General features: G+C 33.7%; 1 protein-coding gene across 3 annotated transcripts in view; it reads left to right on the plus strand.

Moving 5' to 3' along the window:
• Positions 1–21,536, plus strand: part of LOC140444943 (rho guanine nucleotide exchange factor 10) — an 807,510-nt gene that overhangs the window by 445,991 nt on the left and 339,983 nt on the right. For 2 of the 3 annotated variants that reach the window (XM_072536652.1, XM_072536653.1), the window contains exon 4: positions 5,496–5,570. The exons of the other annotated variant lie outside the window; for it this stretch is intronic. In XM_072536652.1, the coding sequence (XP_072392753.1) occupies positions 5,496–5,570 (75 nt within the window). The remainder of the gene's footprint in view (positions 1–5,495; positions 5,571–21,536) is intronic. 3 annotated transcript variants of the gene reach the window in all.

The raw sequence follows: 21,536 nt of genomic DNA on the forward strand, positions 1-21,536 counted from the left end.
CAATTTTGAGGAGTCCTGATCAACAATTTTCAGCTGTTGACGTAACTTTTTGTTCACCTGAACTGGTTAACAAGACATCCCTGATACCCTAGGATCATCACTGTGTTATATTTATTGAATTACTTTTTAAAATTAATTAAATATCTCCTAAAAATAAATGAAATATTAAAAATTAAAGAAGCCAATTGGGCGTTATATACCTCGAGTATTCAGAATTTGCAAGATACGAACAACATTGATTCTTATAATCTAACTGATCGGTACTCATCCGTCATAAATAATATAAATACGGCGTCAGTAGCAGCTATCATCATCATCATCATCATGGCTTATTCACTCCTGGCGGAGTGTTTGCCGCCCTTTTGGGCTCTCTGATTTATTTATTGCGGAGAATCAGTCCGCTGTTGTTTTTTTTTATTATAATAGCAGCGTGTGTGACTTGGCCCTGTCTACAATTTTCCTCCATTCTTTGTTGTTGGTCTCCATCCAGTTATTCGCTTTAGGGTAGAGTCTGGGTTAGCTCTTTCTGTGTATCCTAGTCACCTGAGCCTTTGCGTCTTCATGAACTTTATGTCTTCACCCTCGATGACTTCTTTAATTTCTTCATTGGTTAATCTTCTAAATTCGCCTACACTTATTCCCACCGGTCCCATTATTCGTCGAATTATCTTTCTCTCTAGGATTTCCAACCTCATTTCATCTTTTTGTGTTAGGCACATCGTCTCTGCACCATAGGTGATCACTGGCCTGATTGCAGTCTTTTAAATTTTTAATTTGGTTTTTTTACTAATGTACTTTTCTTTCAGGAATTTTTGGTAATTCCAGTAGGTTTTATTACCCAGTAGGATGCGTTCATTTATTTCATCCGTTCTATCATTTCTCTCATTCACCATCACTCTCAGGTATTTGAAACGGTGTACTCTTTCAAATGTATATGCACCAAGCTTAATTTCTTTCTCTATGTTCGTATTCTCTCTTGAACACTTGAGGTATTTCGTTTTGCTTTGGTTTATTACTAGCCCTCTCTTCTTTGCTTCTTTATCTAGTATTAATATTATGTTCTGCATGGTTTTTAAATCTCTAGTAACCAGTGCAATATCGTCTGCATACGCTATCAGTTGGGCTGAAGATTCGATAATCGTTCCCATAATTTTGGCTGCTCTTACTGCCCCCTCTATGGCAATGTTAAATAATGTTGTTGACAGGGAGTCTCCCTGTCTGACACCTACCTCCATGTGTACTTCATCTGACGGGCCTTCCCTTGTTAAGATTCGTGCCTTGGATTCCTTCATCGTCATTTTCGTGAGACTTATTAGTTTTTCTTGGATGCCTAATTGATTCATATTCTTAATTAGCTCCTCCCTTATTACACTGTCAAAAGCTTGCTTGTAGTCAATAAACAGTATATGTAGATCTATTCCGTGCTCGTAACTTTTTTCGACGATTTGCGTTACAATGTGTATTGCATCTATTGTTGACTTACCTTCCCTGAATCCATGTTGGTATTCACCTATTTTTGTTCTTGTTTCTTTTTCTATTAGTGGTTAGTGTAGTTAGTGGTAGTTAGTGCATTTCGTCTTGTCGCCTTTTTTAGGGATTGGTGTTATCAGACCACAATTCCAGTCGTTCGGCATGCGTTCTTCTTCCCATATTCGTTCTATTAGGTTGTGAATTCTGTGGGCTAGTTCCTCTCCCCCTTTCTTGAAGAACTCATTTATAATGTCGTCTGGTCCTGCTGCTTTCCTTGTCTTTAATCTGTTTATGGTCGCCAATACTTCGCTGTATGAGGGAGGCTCTGATTGTTCTCCATTCCTATTTTCTGTTTGTTCTTCATTTTCTGCATTTTCAGCCTCGTCTTTCTTTTTAAACAGTTCTCTATAGTGTGTTTCCCATTCCATTTTTCCAATATTTGCCGGTATCTCTTTTTTTCTCTGTGATTTTATGTATTTGTATAGTCTTGCATTGTCATTACTATTGGCTTCGAGTTCCTGCAGTAATTCTTCGATCCATTTCTTCTTTTTTGTTTTGCAGCATTTGTCTGACTCTTTCTTCTTCTCTTTATAGTCTAGGATATCTTATTTTTTCCCTGTGGCCACCCACCTGTGTCTTGCTTTGTCCTTGTCTTTACTAGCTTGCTCGCATTCTTCATGGTACCAATCCTTTCTTTTATTGTCTTCCATTAGTCCTATCGTCTCCTCTGCTGTTGTTAAGATACTATCTTTTATGCCTTCCCATGTTTTATCTATGTTTGATGGTTTTAGGACTAGTAGTTTTTCTTCTAATTTAGTGCAGAATTTTCTGTTTGCATTATCTGTATTTAGTTTCGACCGATTCCACCTTTCTTTTCTTTCTGTCGTTTTTATCTTTAAGTATCTTCAATTTCATGTCGCCTATTACATTCTGTACAATTGTTCTCCATTTTTTTGAGATTAGGATGTGGTCTATTTGGTTTCCATCTGTTGTTCCAGGTATTAGCTACGTTACTTTGTGCTCTTTTTTGTGCTTAAATTGAGTGCTAATAATAAAAATATTGGTTGCTGCTGCTAGATTACATATTCTCCTGCCATTGTTATTCGTATTTTGATGGATCGTTTCTTTTCCTGCGATTTCTCTGTTCGTGTCTTCTTTCCCTATCTTTGCGTTGAAGTCTCCTAGCAGGATTAGTATGTCGTTCTTTGGTATTTCTTTGTACAATTCTTCAAGTTTCTCATAGAATTCATTCTTTTCTTCTTCAGGAGCATTCTCAGTGTGGGCATATATGTTGACAAATGTTAAATTTGCTTGTTTATTTTTCATTCTAATGTAGTAGCAGCTATACTACTACTATAAACCCTATAAATGTAATTTGACAACAGCGACGAAAATTGGCTTTAACACGTTGGCTGCCACATGTTAGGTAAGTTCCCCAGATGCCAAAGTGAAAAATGCTTACAAAACAATATTTATTCATACATATGGTTAATAATACAAAGTAAGTTTACATTGTTACAAATTTTTTTGAAAAAAATTGAAGATCACGGGTCATCCTGCACTGCAGTAACATATTACACACGTATGTGCCACTAATGTCACCGGTGATCATGAAAAACTCGTGCTTTTTAGTGAAACATGTCACACAATAAAATTTTTCGCAAATATTACAAAATGTAGAAACTAGTTTGGGTTTCTTTTGAGCTTCTTTACTGCCTTTTGTTGCAACTTTTTCAGTGTAACATTGGTTACGTTTTCTCTTCTTCCTATTGTTTGTAGCTTTGGCGTCAACTATAACAAGCATATGCTTTACAGTAGTAATAGGTGAGGGCATCGGACTGTAATACTAGACTAAACTAAAGATTAGCATTTTCCGAAATGAAATAACTTGCTGTCTTGGTGTGTTGAAGTAATTATATATTAAACTATTGATGAAAGCCGTATTTAATAAAACTTCAATTGCAGCTTATAGTACCAGCAAACAGTTTTTCTCAGAGGTAAGAAATAACTTGCGAGTTGATCTGAGACGTCAACACCATCTTTTCCTTTGTTGTAGTTTATAATTGCTTCAAGTTTAATTATAGCTACACCATCTTTCTTATGTTTACCTGTTTCTTTCATGTCGATTCCATGTCTGATTGTCAAGAAGAGGACATCACGTTTATCGTGCCATTTGCCTATTACAATGCCATCACGATGTTCCTTTCCAATTATCTCTCCTTTTTTTAATTTTGCGGAAAGTATATCTTCTGGAATATATTTTCTGTTTTTACGTAGTGTCCCTAATAAGTGACTATTATCATCTAATAATTGTTTTGCTAAAGACATAGACGTGTAGTAATTATCGATTATTACAACTCTTCCTTTTTGTAGATAGTCTTTTGCTAAATCTAGTACAATTTTTCCGATAAATCCTGCCCTTTATTAGCCATTTTGCCGATATACATAATCATTTTTAGTGGATAACCTGCAGGATTACATAATTTAAACAGTTTCAAGCCATAGCGGCGATGCTTTAAAGGTATATATTGTTTGAAAAGTAGTCTTCATCGAAAGGGAATCATACTTTCATCAACAACTAGTATTGAGCCAGTATTATTGGGCAAAACGTAAAACACCAACTCTTTGAACGGCCTTTAGAGCCATGTGTAACAATAAGTATACCAATAGTATTAGCAACCTTGACATTAACGATTATTTCGCATTTTTTTATGAAGCTCAAATAAATATACCAACATATTATAATACTTCATTATTAGACTCGCGCATCTTCAATTCTTTTATAGAAAGATGGCCCAAGGCAACTGTAATCTATACAGATACATCAAAAACATCGGAAGGACCCGGATGTGCTTTCTACATTCCATCCGTCGACAGAAATATGTTCAAACTACCTTCCAATTGCTCAATTTTTAGTACTAGCAATTCTTGAAGCATTGATATATTTCGACAGGTTAAACAATAATGCAGTTTTAATAATATTCGATTCATTGTCAGTTTTATTATCTCTCAAAAGCTCAAAGTTACCCAATTATAATTCTAACCCTTTCATTTACCAAATTAATTTCTTGTCTCTAAAAGAAATCAAAAAAGTCGATGGAGAACTTCTTGGCAACCTTTTGTCGACCACTCAACAACACAATACGTTTTCATATAACCACATATTCTAAATTCCAGATGGTTTAAGAGATTTAATACTGCCCGTTCTGCGTATTCAGAATAGCAGCAAGCAAAGTTAGGATAGCCATGTTGATCGCCAACATCCGGAACGGATAGGCATCGTAAGAAGAAGAAGAAGAATACTGCCCGTAAATATATAACAACCTTGATAATAATGAGATTGAGATTGTAGATTGAAATCAAAATCTACAATCCAGATTTATGTGAAACATGTCAAGAACAAGGAGATCTCAACCATATTTTGTTAATGTTCCAAATACTTTCAGCATTCAGGAACTCTTTTAAACTAGTAAACTTTGCAACTATTTCCTCCGCACCAAATAAATAACCTATTGGCTATAAAAAGAGTGTACGATTGTCTAATTAAAATTATCTCACTCTCCAATGGCGCTACAGCTCAAATCGAGCCTTGGCCTTCTTCAAACTATGGCTCCAACATTGCCGGTCCCATGCCGATCTTCTCCAGCTTACGTCTCTCGGTTGACACGGTTAAACCGGTCAGTCAATTCTTGTTTATGTTTAAATTGATGTTTTTCAGTTATAAAGTAAATTTAAATTGTTTTTTAATAGTTCAGTGACTTTTCACGGGACCACTTAGTTTTTGATAATAGTATTATGCGTGTGTGTGTGTGTGTGTGTGTGTGTGGAGATAGAAAGAGAGAGATGGCATTAGACAAACAATCTTTTTGCCTCAGAAAATTGTTATAGGGATGTTTAAATTTTTATCTTAGAATCGTTTATAAACTTGATTAAAATTATTATGTATAGAACTTTTTCGTATAATGTATTTGTTGTACAGAAAGTTATGGTTCGATCAGATCGTAATATTCCTTTTTATGTTTCAGGTAAGAATGTCGACCAAAGTCCAGTGCTATACGAAGTCAAGAACCGGAAGGTCAGATGGAGCCGTAAGATTAGAGGTAAGTTACTACATCCTGCGTCAGAATGAATAAAATGATAAAAATACAAACATTTGTAGACTTTTGTTACTATGAAAAGCAATGTTTTTAGACTAAATTCAACAAATTTAAATAATATAGCGACATACTATATATTTATTTTTTTTTAAAGTACGTGAATTTCCTATTTCTGTCTTACGTTTCTAAAATTCTGGTTAAAATATTTAAAATTGCTCCACTCCTTCCTATTCGTCCTCATTGAACGGATTCCTGCACTATTCTTAAGTTGTACAACCATTATGGATTTCTGTAATGCTGCGTTCGTTCGTTGCCATAGTTCTTATAAACTCTGGTAGATGGCGCTAGAGGACAAGAATAAAATGTTGCCTATACTAAAGTGAAGCTTTAGATAAAATTAATACTTTAATTATTTTTCAAATTATAATATCTACTGGTTATCCGAAAATAGTATTTTCTATTTATTTTTCATATTAACAATTAAATGTTACTAATGCATATTGGAGATCCTATTTATAGGGACGGGCTTCGTTTTCCAGCATACGGCTTTGGTAATTAATTTGATTATAAATGATAAATCAATTCGGCTCGGCCTCGAGTGTCAAATTATCAATGAATAATGGATACAGCCAAGTTGATACTGTTTTAATTGTCTATATTAGGATGCTTAATAATTTGTCACTAAATATCTAACTTTTTCAATCAATTACGTACGCTGAAGATCACTACGCGGTTTTATGGCTGATACTGGTGAGTAAAGCTTTGGAGAGACCAAATTTATATATTTTAGATTTATTTTATACAAGTAACATCTGAAGAATACATGAGAAAAACGATCCAAGTAAAATTTGGCAAGTTTGAAAGTGGCCTATTATTGTACACTGAAAAAAACAAAATATTCTATTTGTTTTAGATTCATGATTTATCCTTAAACCTTATTAAGGTTTTAAACCTTATTAAGGTTTTGTCGTAAACTAAAGCAATTGTTATTCAAAACATTTTGGTTTAATAAAAAAGCTCTAAAGTTATGTAATCCAAAAAAATTAAAAAATGATTAGGGGAGGATGGGGCATTGTGAACCATCTAAGGAAGACATGCACATACTGTTAAACCAGAAATGATTTTGTTTTGTTTAATTAATTAGGGACGTTCATTAAACATTTAACTGTCATTTAGTTGCAATTGAAACATAATTTATTTAACGTATTTTCAACAAAAAAATGACAACTGACTATATGTCAATAGTTCACATTGCCCCATAGGGTGGGACAATGTGAACTACTGAGGAAAGTCACACTATTTCATTATCTAATGGCTATGTTTGGTAAATAAAATCAAGTAAAAAGAATTTTTTTATTAAAAATACTTAGAAAACCGGTAACAGAACATTAGTAAAAATAGACACATGTTATATTTATTCAGAAATACAAAATTCACACTGAAATTCTTCATCATCTTCTGGATCTATTCCCGCACATGCTTCATGAGCCCATTTCAGACGGGCCGAGCAACGTACCCATCCTTCTTCATTGGCTGATGAGGAGAACCACTCGTTACAGTAAAAACATTCAGCATCTTCACCATTGCCATCATCTTGTACTTGATGGTTACATTTATTTTTTTTCTTTCCCTTACCATCTTTGGAAGGACAAACTTTTATTTTTTTGTTACTTCTTTCACTATCTTCGTGCTTATCATCATTTATTTTTTTCTTAGCTTTTTCCTTTTTCATTGTTTCTATTGCCTCCTTCGTGTTTATTTCAAGTTCTAATTCTAGCTTATACGGACTAGATGTCAGTACAGCCGTTTTACCTTTTTTGGATTTCCTCTTTGGTTCCATTAATTTACTTCTCTTTGGCAGAGGACGAATGTCTTTAGGGCTGTTTGCTCCAAATGAAGTTGTTGCTCTATTGTGTGCAGGGGAAATTGTCAATTGAAAATCGTTACCAGTATGAAGCTTTGCAACTGAGGTTGAAGCAATTACCTCATCTTGACTTAAGTGAGGCTCTGCAGTTGAAGTTGAAGGAATTGCCTCATCTTGACTTGACACTGGTAGACTATTATTCTCCAAATCTCTTTCAGTCGTAGCAGATGGTGCAAAATCGAGGTATTTAAATATATTGGGATCATAAGGTACTATCCCACATTTTTTAAAAGCGTTAATAGCAGTCAAAGGTGTTGCAGCTTGTAAGAAAGCCTCACCAAAAATTTTAGAGATTTGGAAAGCTGTTACCACTCTGCCTGGGTTGTTATTAAGAAACTTTTCTAATGCCATATCATAATATCGTGCTAAAGGAGCCATGACACCAACATCGGTTGGCTGCATTCGATGGGTGGAATGTGGAGGCAAACAAATGATATGTACATGTTTTTCCCTAGCCAAATTAATTACTTCTATGTTTTTTGTATGGCTGCTGTGTCCATCCAAAATCAATAAGATCGGATCGTCTTCACTTGGTTTCGTTTGTTGAAGAAAATGTTGAAACCATATTAAAAAGAGTTCACTATTTATCCAGCCACTATCGCTACAGGCGAATATTGAACCTGGAGGTGCACCAGCTTGGAGTTCAACTTTCATTCTCTTTCTTGCAAAGATTAACATCGGCGGTATGAAGATTCCTGATGATGACATGCAAATAACGGCTGTTGTTATTCCACTTCTATCAGCAGAAGTAAGCCGTCCAACTTGTTTCCGTCCTTTATGCGCCAAGATTTTACTATTACATTTGGGGACTGTACCTAGACCTGTTTCGTCACAGTTAAAAACACGCGTTGGATTGACATGTTTAGAATCCAAAGTAGCTTTATACAGATCAAAAAATTGTTTTACATTGTAACGATTAAAAGCTTCAGCTCTTGCAGCAGATGTTGATTCGGGTTTACGTAATGAAAGCCCTGGGTGCCGTTTTCGAAATCCGTACGCCCAATCTAAACCTGCAAGTTTGTTTGTTTTATTATATGAATGGTCTATGTTATTTTTTTCGGCTAACTGGAAAGCTAGGTGACGAAGATCAAGCAAAGTAATTCCGTATAAACGCTTCTCCATATCTAAGATATAATTATACAATTCTTTTTCCTGTTCCTTGGTAAAAACCGTTTTGTAGAAACCTAGACCCTTTTCGTCAGGAGAAATTCTTGTAACTTTTTCTTTGCATCTGCGAATTAACGTTGCTTTCGGGATACCATAAACTTTACTAGCTTTTAAATAGCCCATTTCCCCAGCTTTAACTGTCCGGATAGCATTCTTCAAGGCAACAAGAGACCAGGATTGTTGCTCAGTTTTCCTCACATAATTTCGTACCATTTCTAACTGCAAAAGAAGCATATAATTAAAAAAGTGTCAAGAAAATATAATGGGGCAATGTGAACCACTCCTAGTCCACGTTGTCCCATGCGTAGTACACATTCAAAATATGGAAATTAACGTACCAGTTCACAACGTATCAAAAGCAAATCTTAATTATTAAAAGCACATTTTACAAGCAACACCACAGTATCAAAAAGTTAAAATAATCATGTCTACTTACCGAGAAATCTTTAGTCAAAAGTAGTAAATTCCTTAGATCAGCAGCGACGAAACACGTGTTTTTAATTATAACACGTCTGAACGTACTCCCCGTGCGTTCACACTCATACTAAAAGTAGATAAGATGTCTACGCATATTTGTAGTAGTTACTAGATGCAGTGTTGCCAATTTTAAACAAAATAACCGATGTGGTTTACATTACCCCCATGGTCCATGATGCCCCATCCTCCCCTAAGTCCAAAATAAATTTAGTTTTAATTTCCTCTTAGATAACAAAAATGTCTGCTATCATCTCGTTCGGTTGTTGGTTTTAGACAGATGTACCTATTAAATTGTCAAAATGACAGGTTATCATCGGCATGTAAGCAAGAGGTTTCTATTTTAGAAATAGTATTGTTTCATTATAATTCTTGCAAAAACCGAAAAAATGTAGTTTTTATTTTTAAAATATTATCAGTAAACTTACATCAAAGTCATCATCACTTCTAATGATTTCCATGATCGGCAACTTCAAGTAGGTAGCAATTTTGTTCGTCAGCAACAAATCTTTGTAGCTCTTGTAGCTGTTGGTATTTTTTTTTTTTTTTGATACCGGAATATATATTATAATTTCTTATATAACAATTTTGGCCCCGCTATAATGAAATTTTGTATCATTCTATTGTAACATTCTCTTGTTTCTGTTCTTCTTGGAGGATCATGGCTTATGCGAAATTCCCTTTTTGTAGACTGGTGCTAGAAAATCTGTCCAGGCAAAAAACATGTCTTGCTTGCATTCTATAACATCAGATGGTCGTGGTTTGCATCTAGCGTTTTTAAAACCTTCCACCCATTGCTATGGAATATCAATTTCACTTTTTTGGTTAATTAGACCAAAGACGAGGTCGAAATACGTGCTCGTATAGAATATGCTAGGACCGCATTTCAACGAATGAAAAAATTCCTAATAAACTCTACGTTATCGTTGGATATCCGATACCAATTTGTAAAAACGTTTATTTATTCCATATTGCTATACGGAGTGGAAACATGGACTCTCGGAATTACAAGCATGAGGCGTATAGAAGCCTTTGAGATGTGGGTTTTTCGAAGGATGCTGAAGATCTCTTAAGAAAGAACTCCTAAATATTGTAAAAAACAGAAAAACGAGTTATCTAGGACATATTTACAGAGGAGAAAAATTACAACTTCCTACGACTTATAATGGAAGGGAAAGTGGAAGGAAGAAGATGTCCAGGAAGAAGAAAATGCTCCTGGCTGAAGAATGTATGGATGCCTGTCCTCATACTGGACAGGCATGAACACACATTCGATACTAAGAACAGCTCAAGATAGAGAGCAATTTGCTGTAGCTATAGCCAACCTTCAGTAATGGAGAAGGCACCTTAAGAAGAAGACCAAGGACCTTGTCACACTCAAGGTAGGAATGACTTCTTATAGAAAACGTGACAATCACATAGTCACAGCGCTTTTTTTGTACGAGGAAATGCAAAAATCTTAAAAGCGTATAATTTTTATTTTGGCCAGCGCAAGAATCGCAGAAAATCTTTAAATGTACTTCTGCATCTAGAAAATTAAAGCAAAAATGGTTTAAAAGGAACATAACATCATCTGCGCTCTTTTTAGCAACAGTTTGCGCGTATATATAAAAATAGACTGCCCTGATATTAAAGCTTACTAATGTCAATTGACGTTTCTAATACACATCATTAGTCGTTATGTTTAGAATTGGTAAAATCTTTGAATAATCCTTTATTATAGCTTCAAATGTTACTTGCTTTTGGCATTTTTCTTAGCATTCAGATTTCTTGTGTAAAACGTTTTTGCCTTGAGTTTGTGTAATTTATGTTCAGTTTCAATAGTTTAAAACTTTTTTCGTGAAAATTACTCTGTGCCATTTATAACTGATTTTCTGATTTGGACATTTTTCACGAAATAAGAGATATATCTTTTTAATATTGAGAGTCTCCGGAGGATAAAGTTTTCTTGACTTTTTTAAACTATAATGCTATACACGACATTTAAATGATCTGATATGTTCCTCCGAAAGTTGCACCAGTTTTGGACTCATGTTATAAGGTCTATTTTCATGTCGACCTACAATTTGAAAACATATACACATCTAATATATCAGATTCTGTAATACACACACCTTAACTCTCATATTACCAACTTAGTTAACTTGCTTTATAACTCACTCAAGAGGGATGATCGAGGCAGCTTATGAAATGGACTGTGTCTATAAACGAAAACATTTTGCGCTTCTATTCCAAGGTGACGAACCTCGGTCGAGAAACAATCGGCTATGGACAACATCTGTATGCCGAATTTTGCAGGGAGTTCCCAGAGGTTTAAGTATCTGAACAGCGAAATAATCTTTCTTATCCCAGAGAGTAGACGCGATACCATCAGAAGCAAAGTCGAACGGGAGGTTCATAACCAAGAGCTAGTTGTAGATCAAGTCCCTAATGAAATCCTTAATGAGCAGACTCTTGAGCTTCTCATACAAGATAATACGCAGCAGGACAACCACGTGTTGACCGATAGCCTGGTAAATGAAACAGCCCGTGTAGTATAAGAGTTTAATGGAACAAATCCACTTAGCAGATCATCGCTACCAAAAATAAACTATTGTAAAAAACTAGGTGCGCTGTTACAAATTTTGAACACTGAAGTCCTACCCAATTATATCGTACAAGCCCAAACATTAGAATATTTGCATATGCTGATTTACTGTGCAGCAACAGCAATTCGGAAGAACTGAAAACAGAATTGCACCCTGAGAAAAAATACTGCTGAGGAAAATTGAATTATTGTGTAGGGATATTGGACAAATTATGGAATGTATACGAGGAGTAAGAAGCCGAAAAGTAATTGAAAGAGCTGAAGAAATAATTCTGAATACTTTAAGACACTCACAACATGATCCAGAAAGCAGCACAGCTCAACACCTCATGGACACATTAAAACAAAAACTTTTCGTTTATTCAGATCGTCTAAGGAGATCCGGAGATGCAACGATATTCTTTTTGAACATGCAAAGAAGGCTTTCTGGAAACTGAATTCCACTGTAGAAAATAAAAATAAATCCTACCCAAGCCAAGATGAAATTGATGAGTTTTGGGGAAACCAACTTTCGACGGCAGTTACTCATAACAACAATGCTGAATGGATTGAAGACACGACGCACAACTGTCAACACTACAGTAATATTCCTTATGAACCTTGTAGAAGTCTTACGTTTCAGCGTTGATTTGACGTTTCACCGCAGAAAAAGTTTTTTATTAATTCAAATTAAATTCGACTTAAAATGTAAACGCGAAGTTTCGTGTTGATCCTAAAATAGTCGATTCAATTGCACCGACATCAAACAAAATACCTTCGCAAATTAAAATTTTGTAAAAATGCTTTTACCGCCCATTAAAGTTGGGAATTTTTCGATTTATACTTCCAATATTTTAATTGAGAATTCGATTTTGATCAAAAAATATTTTTCATTTAGTCTTTTTTAAAACGCATTAAAAAGCTTTCACTTTAAAACCATAAAAAGCCAACACCAAGTTCATCAAATCAATTTATTTTTCTACGTCTAGGCCATTTGCGAGAAATTCAATTTAAAAAATACACTTTATATATAAAAATTTAAGCAAGCAAATCACGAACAGATTTGTTATGAAATGGTTAAAAAATACGAAGTTTAGCTTTAAAGTCAAAATACAAGAGTTAGATGCATTTATATTCGCCGTTGAACCAGTACTACTAAATCGTTACAAAACCTCATAAGATGCTTCTTGAAAATTACACATTCGATTCCTATTTACAATTGAAATAAACTTATTAAAAAAAATAATTTTCGAAATTTTTGTCCATTAGCGAGTTTTGCAAATAATGGCCTCAAATATTAGCGCCTAGAGATCATCCATATTTTCATATTTTTTAGCATCGTTGTCTTCAAAGTCCAGCCATCCACACTACGTATACAGGGTGGTCCTTAAGTAATTGTACAAAAAGAAACAGTAGATTCTACACTTCAAAATATTACGATTTAAGCCAAATTGCTTTAATAAAATGTTAATATTAAGGAAGATACAGAGTATTAAAGTGCAAATTTAAAATGTTATTTTTCGCTATAACTTTTATGTTTCTAAACATTTATGTATAAAAATTTATAATTGGGTACTTTTAAATATGAGAAATTATAATTTGATGCACACTTTGATGTAACTGATAGAGGGCGCCACATATGTGGTATAAATTTGCACTTAACTTTTTTGCTCTTTAAGTTACCTGTATTTGGGACCAAAAATATTAAAGATACATTATTTTAACAAAAAAAGGTATACCTGTTAATAACTTCAAAACTCAACAGTTTTCGAGATAATCGCATTTTACAAATCAGCTGCATAATTCTTATTTAAGTCAATTACTCCAGGCAACGAAGAAAAAATAGACAAAAACATTAATACTTCTGAATTTTGGTATAAAATACCTTTATTTTCAGTTAATAGTTAACGAAATATTAAATAGAATAAATATATCAGCAGCATGGTTAATAATAGCCAGTTAATAATCGAGATGATAGCCAGACTAAAATGGAGATGGGCAGGACATATAGCCAGAATGACAGATGGGCGATGGAAAAAGAGGTTATTGGAATGGAGGCCAAGGGAAAACAAGAGAAGCGTCGATCGACCACCTACAAGATGGACTGACGATTTAAGAAGACTCAATAAAAACTGGATAAGAGCGGCGCAAGATAGACGGGGTTGGAAACATGAGGAAGAGGCCTATGTTCAGCAGTGGACTCTTGAGGCTGGATGATGATGGTTAATAATAAGATTTGACAAAATAACAGAATAATAGGATTTTACATCAAACATTTTACGTTTTATGTTAAAGTCATAATCAAAACATTTTGTTTACAAACCAAATTAAGAAATAGTTAAACTAAATAACATAACTTTTTCTCAAAGTAAGTGTTCGATATGCCAACCATTTTCTTTAATTCATTTGTCAATATATTCCATAAAAGATCGTCTCATATTAAATAGCATCATTGGTTCTAAAGAAACTGCTGCAGTATTTATTTCTTAGTTGTTTTAATGCGCCTCATATACCAAAATCAAGCGGATTAAATTCTGGGCTACGTGGTGGCTATAATTTAGAATGGATGAATATATTCTTTTGGATACATATCCAAATCTTATGGTATATTTTCGAACTACATCTTATTTGTCGCAGAGGTTAAATAATGTATTAAGCTGTGATGTATCTCGTTCATTGGTTACTTATATACACACGGAAAAACCTATCGATGACATTACTTATTTATATGATTATGTTACAGCTTACGAGTAACTATAATTACAACTCGAACAAATGGACTATTATGATTTACTAACGAACTAGTATTATGCTGAACTAAATTGCCTGAGTGTTTACTATATTTATAACAATATGTTTTTGTAAAAATGCTGAGTCTTTAAGGTTAGATTTGTAGCAGAAGTATTATGAAACAAGGCACATATGTGTTATTCAATACCTGTGCTCTAGTTTCCATTTGTCCTAATAAAAATGGGTAAACAATTTATGTCATGAATAATAAGTATTCTTTTCGGATTTTTTATGAATTAAATAATTATATCAATATCTCACCACATTGCCAAGGAATATGACTACCACGACCAATCCAACGTTCAGAAAAGTTGTATTTAGGTATGTTCTAACTGCCTTCTCTCTAGAATGTGGTGGTGTACCATCTTGCATAAACTACATATTTTGGGTTTTCAGCATTTTACAATAGAGAAAAATTAATACAACGCCATTGTAAAAACTTCAGAAGCGATAGAAAAGGGAAATTGTAAACATGATGACGGCCAACGTCTGAATATGGACACGGTACCTAAAGAATAAGATGAAAAATTTTTTTTCCAATAAGTTATTTAACACCCATAACAAAGCATCTGAGTTGTTTTAATAAGAATAATCTGTGAATTATGCTTATCTACAGGTATTCAGTGCTTTACCGCACAAATATCAAACTAAGAATTATTATGCAGCTGACTTATAAAATGCGATTATCTCGAAAACGGTTATATTTTCAGGTTACTAACAAGTATACCTTTTCTTTGTAAAAATAATGTATCATTAATATTGTTTAACACAAATAGAGCTAACTTAAAAAGGAAAAAAAGTTAAGCGCAAATTTATGCCACACATGTGGCATATGTGGCGCCCTCTATTAGTTACATTAAAGTATGTATAAAATTATAATTTATCCTGCTCAAAAGCATCTAACTGTAAATTTTTGTCTAAAAATATTTATAAACGTAAAAGTTATAGCGAAAAATTAAATTTTAAATTTTCACTTTAACGCCCTGTATCTTTCTTAATATCAACATTTTATTAAAGCAAGTTGGCTTAATCGTAATATTTTAAAGTGCAGAATCTGCGGTTTCTGTTTGTACAATTACCGATTTCCATATTTTTGTGAGCAGTATATTCACAGTCATAAGAAACAATATTCTTGCATGTCATGTCAGCGTCGGGAACTGGAAACCAACAGTTAAAAGGAAATTGTCGATAGACAGAAAGACAGAGAAAAGCTGATTTCAGAAATATGTCTGCCTGAAGGTTTCTAGATATGCGTATCGTACTTGGAATTAAATCAGAATTAGCTGGCGTAAGCGGAAAAAACGACTTCATACATTTGTCGGATATCAGAAACGAACTTTTGTTCGCGAAATTTTTCTTTGATGTTGGGTTTCTTACTGGAATTCGAATTTAGCATGATTTTCTTTTCTTTATTTATGATATTTTGCGATAATATTTCCTTACAAATTTCTGCGGCATTTTCAATATATCAGGTAGTAGTTATGATTAAAGTGATTGCGGTTCTTTGGCTTTTCATTTCCATTCAAATGATAATAAAGTGTTCAGGGGGGAGAGTCTAATAGTAGCTAACCTAATAATAGTACAACTTTTTAACTGACGAATCCTGGTATACCTTTATAAGGATAATAATTAGACTCAGGCACATATATTCAAAAAAGTGAAAAATATTGGTTCTACCAATATTTACAAAATATTTACAAAAATATTTGGTATCTATTTCTTCGCAAAAATTACCAACAAGAACGTCAGCTACCACATTAAGTTTCTGAATTCCATTGTTTTTTAGAATTATTGTTTTAAATTTTTGAAAAATATCTTTTCCAGTGTCACCTTTAACATTTTGACAAGCTGATCTAATGTCTTTTATTAAGGCTATGCTTTCTACCAACGACAAGTTTGATGATCCTAATTGAGTAATAGTTTTTTGAAGCAAACTAAAATTTGATTTAATGAATGAAAGTTGCTGCTAAAGAACGTTGTTTTTAAAAATTTGTTTAGCAGAAATTGGGAACTTTCATCAGTTATAGCTTCAATTATATATATATATTTTTTTAATTTACGAAATAGTCTGAATAGAAAAAAGCGGCTTCCAACCATGGTGGAAGTAAAATATTTGGTCAACTTGCTTCAAATGCTTCAACTTTATGAAGCATTTCTTCATAAAGTTGAAGACTTAGCTAGAGTACAAGTAGCTAGTATTAAGTTGGTATAAATTATTTTTAAATTTTGTCCTGCTGGACCATATATGATACAGCATCGGATAAAAACAAAAAAAATAATTTATGCCTAGGAACAGCTTGTAACGTTATAAACATCACATCTTTATTAATTTATATTTAAATAATTATTCTATTTTAATTTCTTTATTAATTTATTAATTCCTTTGCCTTCAGCTTCGTTTTTACTATTTTTTCTTCAAAAAGTAGTTGGCGCCCTCTGTCTTTCTTTTCTCTCTCTTTCTGTCCAGTAGGATAAATATTCGCCCCCTCTCTTTCTGTCCGGTAGACTAAATATTCTGTTCTATGTTGACAGAAGTGCTAATTCCATCACAGGCATACGTCCTATGTCATCTGTGCAAACTTCATTTAGTCTCCCTACTTTCCGTCAATCAACTTTTCTAACATAGTGGGAATATAATTTTTGCCTATTTCTGAAATTTATAAAAGAAGGCAAAAATTATTATAAGCTTCATTTTATGGTTTGCAGAATTCTCTTGGGTTTACTGGCCTTATTCAAGAATTTATTGGCTTTATTACCAGTTTATTGGTTTTATGAGATATTATTGGAGAATTTATTGACTTTATTGGAGGACCTAACCACCTAATTGGAAGGCCACACAAATATGGAACAACTGTAGCTCAGGAGGACCTAACCATCTAATTGGGAGGCCACACAATCACCCATCGATGCCATAAGTATCGCCAAATTTATTTACATATTGTAAAGCCTTGGCAGGGCTGATTGTTTTTTTCGTCACATTTTTAATAAATATGATTAGTTAAAGTCGGTCAGATAGCCAAGCGGGCTGGGCGGCCGGCTTCTCATTCGCTTCACTGCGAGTGGTTTAGTGGACGTGGGTTCGGTCCCCAGCTCGGTGTACAGAAAAACAAAAAGTCTAACGCAGCAGTTTAAAATTCTAGATGAATCTGCGGCTTAGACTAGAATATGCTGGTGTCTGATCGGCCTATGGTGGAGCAGTACGGCAAGAGATAAGGGCTTGTGGCTCGGTGATACTCCTCCATAGATCGCTACCGGAAGGGCATGACGCCTAAAATACAGGGTATATATGTATATGATTAGTTAAATAATTGTTTTATTTACTATCAGCTAAGGGTTCATGGTTTAATTCCTAGTTTAAGACAAGACGAACTCACACTTGAGATACTGAGGTAGGCGAAGCATAGACGATAAGCTCCCATGGTATTATTTTTATAATAGTATTTCAATTCTCTTTGGTAGTCTTATCGTTACAAGCTGCAGGAAGAAAAAATTTTGATATTTCTTCTTGTACAAAACGTGATATTGTTGCAGAGTTGGTTTTTTTTCTAATTGCTTGCATGAAATTAAATAGGATTTTGGTAAGATCTGATCGCTTAGAACACCGATCATTAAATGAGCGATATATCTTCCTGACAAATCAGTGGTTTCGTCAACACACACGTAGAAGTAATTGTCACTAATATTAGTTTTTATATTATCTATTACTGACGAGTACAACGAGTTGACATGGTTTCTCTTTAGAGTCCTTTCACTTGGAATTTATTTTTTATAATATTTAAAATATTTTATTAAAAAAGAAGTTTTTATTGGATAATTTTGAAAGCGGTATATTTGAAGAGAATAATGCACGACACAAGTCTTCATTAAAAGTATCTTGTTCGTTTTCTTCTTTCGAACTTGACCGAAAAGACTTAGAAACCGAAGCTTGGTATTTTTCTCCAGATTTAGTTTTGTCTTTTTAAGCTAAATATGACGCAGTTCTGACATGTTGATCTATCTGAAATTTCTTTTCGCATGCAACCTGTAGTAGATTTTTTAATATAAATAACTACAGTTAGAACCGATTTCTTGATAATCTTGGCTGGCTTCGCCTTTGATATTATTCCGTCTTCTGAGCAAATGGTGTGGCTGTTGAACTTAACATCATTATGGTTTGATAGGTTCGTCCTAAAGCCAGTTCGTCCTAGACAATAAAAAAAAAGAAAGTGAAAACTTCTGGATTTTTATTTTTGCTGGAGATAAGGGAGAATGTAGCAGTTACCACGCTGCTATCTTAAAAATCTCCTTAGATTCCTTAGAGGTCGCTGGTGGTGTCAACTGTGGCTGAGCGACAAACTAAGTTTTGGTTTTGTTTACCAGTTAGGGTCAAGATTCGAACACCCGAAGTGTGTAGCTTTGCATCTCTGGTGGCGAATTTGGGAGCGATTCGAGAAGTGAGCGTCTTGTCCGTATGTCGAAAATTCTAGTTAATACTACCATGAAATATTAAAGCAACTCAAATTAAGCAAGAAGCTTAAATAATAATAAACTAGATATCAAACCTCGCCATAATGACAATCGCTCTAAAGTCTTAAAGCTACGCACTTATCCCAGATTCGTCACCCATCCAGAGTATATTTACATATACCCATCCACTCATAAACCCATATACACATACACTCATATAGTTACACATTATTTGAACATCAACACTTAAGGAAATCAACTTGGCTTATAATCAGCCTTTCATCGTCGTTGATTTTTGTAGAGCCGAGAGGGTCAAACCCTATGTGGACCTGTTTTCTGTGGAACCAGCTGATGGAACAGATAAGCTTTTGTTAATTTTAAATTCATATAAATACCTGTAAATCGTTTTATATCTCTAAATTGTTGATACTTGTTTTGATTTGAACTAAAGGCATCAATAGAAGAAATTCCATTGAAGTAACTGCACGATTATTGCATGACAGTCACTGATATTTCAACAATAGTTAAAAGATTTATTTTATAATAAAATATATACAGGGTGTTTCAAAAAGGTATGTCATAAATTAAATCACGCATTCCGGGGACAAAAATAAATTGATTGAATTCAACTTACCTTACTACAAAAGTGTACACAAAAAAAGTTACAGCCCTTTGAAGTTACAAAAAATTGTTTTTTTGCATTATCTCCTAAACTACTTGACATTTTGTAATAAAAATGGACACGTTACTTTCTTGTTCTGAAAGCATTTTTCATACAAAAGAAACAACAAAATCTAAGCGTACAGAAAAATTTTAAGAGGGGTGTGCAGCCCTAAATCCCCCCAAACTTTTGAGTACGTTCAAATCAAATGAATTTTGTGGCATCATTAGTTTAAAACATTATTTTTAAAACTTTTTTGCCTCTTTTTTTTTGTAACTTCAAATGGCTGTAACTTTTGTGTACACTTTTGTACTAAGGTAAGTTGGATTCAATCAATTTATTTTTATCCCCGGAATGCGTGATTTAATTTATGACATACCTTTTTGTAACACCCTGTATAAATAGGTCTTGGAATTATATTAAAATTTAATTATATTATTCCCCTTTTATTAACGTTAATTTATGTAATCAACAAAAGACTTTAAATAACATAGCAAAGTGTTAGATATTTAGTACTTACAATTTTGACACAAACTGAACAATAAACTTTGTCTTTATCCATAGATAGATTGTAAGGTTTAAAATAAGTAGCGACACTAGCTATTTTCGGCATTTTAAAATCAAAATAGTTAACAAATTAAACAAGCTCGACTGACGATTTTTAAGTTTTGAGAACAAAATGATTTGCAAAAATACATATTTATTCATACCCCATGCAAGAAACTTTTGAAACACCCTTTTATTATGGAATTATAATCGGTTACCTGCTACAACAATACCAAAAATATTAGGTAGTATCTATAGGTACTATCGGTAATATTGAAGACTGAAATATTGAAATAAAATGTAAATTGGAGTTTTCAGTTAGTTAGTCATACCATTATCTACGGTTAGATAAATCCGCAATTCGAAATAAATTGACGTTTATGCATTTTATGCAACTTTTTGTATAAATATGCAGACTCAAAATGATGATTATTGGAAAGAAAGGACCAAGTATCTTTAGAAAAAAACTAGCGCAAACATAATTGAACGGTAAAATACAAAAGCTGCAAAGAAAATTATTTTCAGCTGAAAATGTGAAAACGATGGGGAATGTTTCGCAAAACATCGTAATGAATATAATTCTTGAAATGTAGAGCGGAGAAATGAGAGGAAGACGGATTTGCAACAGGATTTACGTAATTGAAAATAAGGTAAATATTTACTTAATTTCCTCAGCACGGAGAAATTTCTAATATAAAGACATTTGTTTGCCATTTGCAGTTTTATTAGTCTGCCCGAGTGTACCGGAGTGTTGTTGATCAGAATGTTTAATTTAGCCAACGTTCACTTGTTTTATTTTAACACCATGATTATTTATTATAGACAGGAAGGAAAAATTGAATTAATGTGAGGCTGGTCTATAAATTTGAAATAAATTGTAAGCCACGATTTTTGTTACAAAAATATCTCAATTACTTCAGTTGTTAGAGACGAAAATGTCACTGAACTTCTAAAAGCTATACGAACAAGCTGAATTTTGCTGAGAATGTCAATTTTGGAACCCTAAAAAATATGCAGAAAAATTTACCGCTACTACCCCCCGGCTTCTCTCTAAAACCCTCCTCGTAGGGGAAGAAAAACGGAAAAAATCGAATTACCAAGAATCTGTACGCCGTAGGCAAAATTTTTCTAATAAAAAATGTAGCTGAGATAATTTTGACAAAAACGTTCATTAGCACGTTTTGTGTAGAATGAACCGTTTTCTCAGAAGCAACGCTTGAAGCGATCGGCGATTTTGAATGTCAGTTACGCGCGTGAAATTAATTTTAAATATTCGTATCAACTCGACGGTAAAAATTCAATATGTTTTGATTCGAGTGTCCTATCGATAAAACTAATTACAGTAAAACCTCAATATAACGGACTACTTGGGGGGAGGGGGTGTCCGTTAAAGCC

Source organism: Diabrotica undecimpunctata, chromosome 7, assembly GCF_040954645.1.
Source record: "Diabrotica undecimpunctata isolate CICGRU chromosome 7, icDiaUnde3, whole genome shotgun sequence".
NCBI classification, from domain to species: domain Eukaryota; kingdom Metazoa; phylum Arthropoda; class Insecta; order Coleoptera; family Chrysomelidae; genus Diabrotica; species Diabrotica undecimpunctata.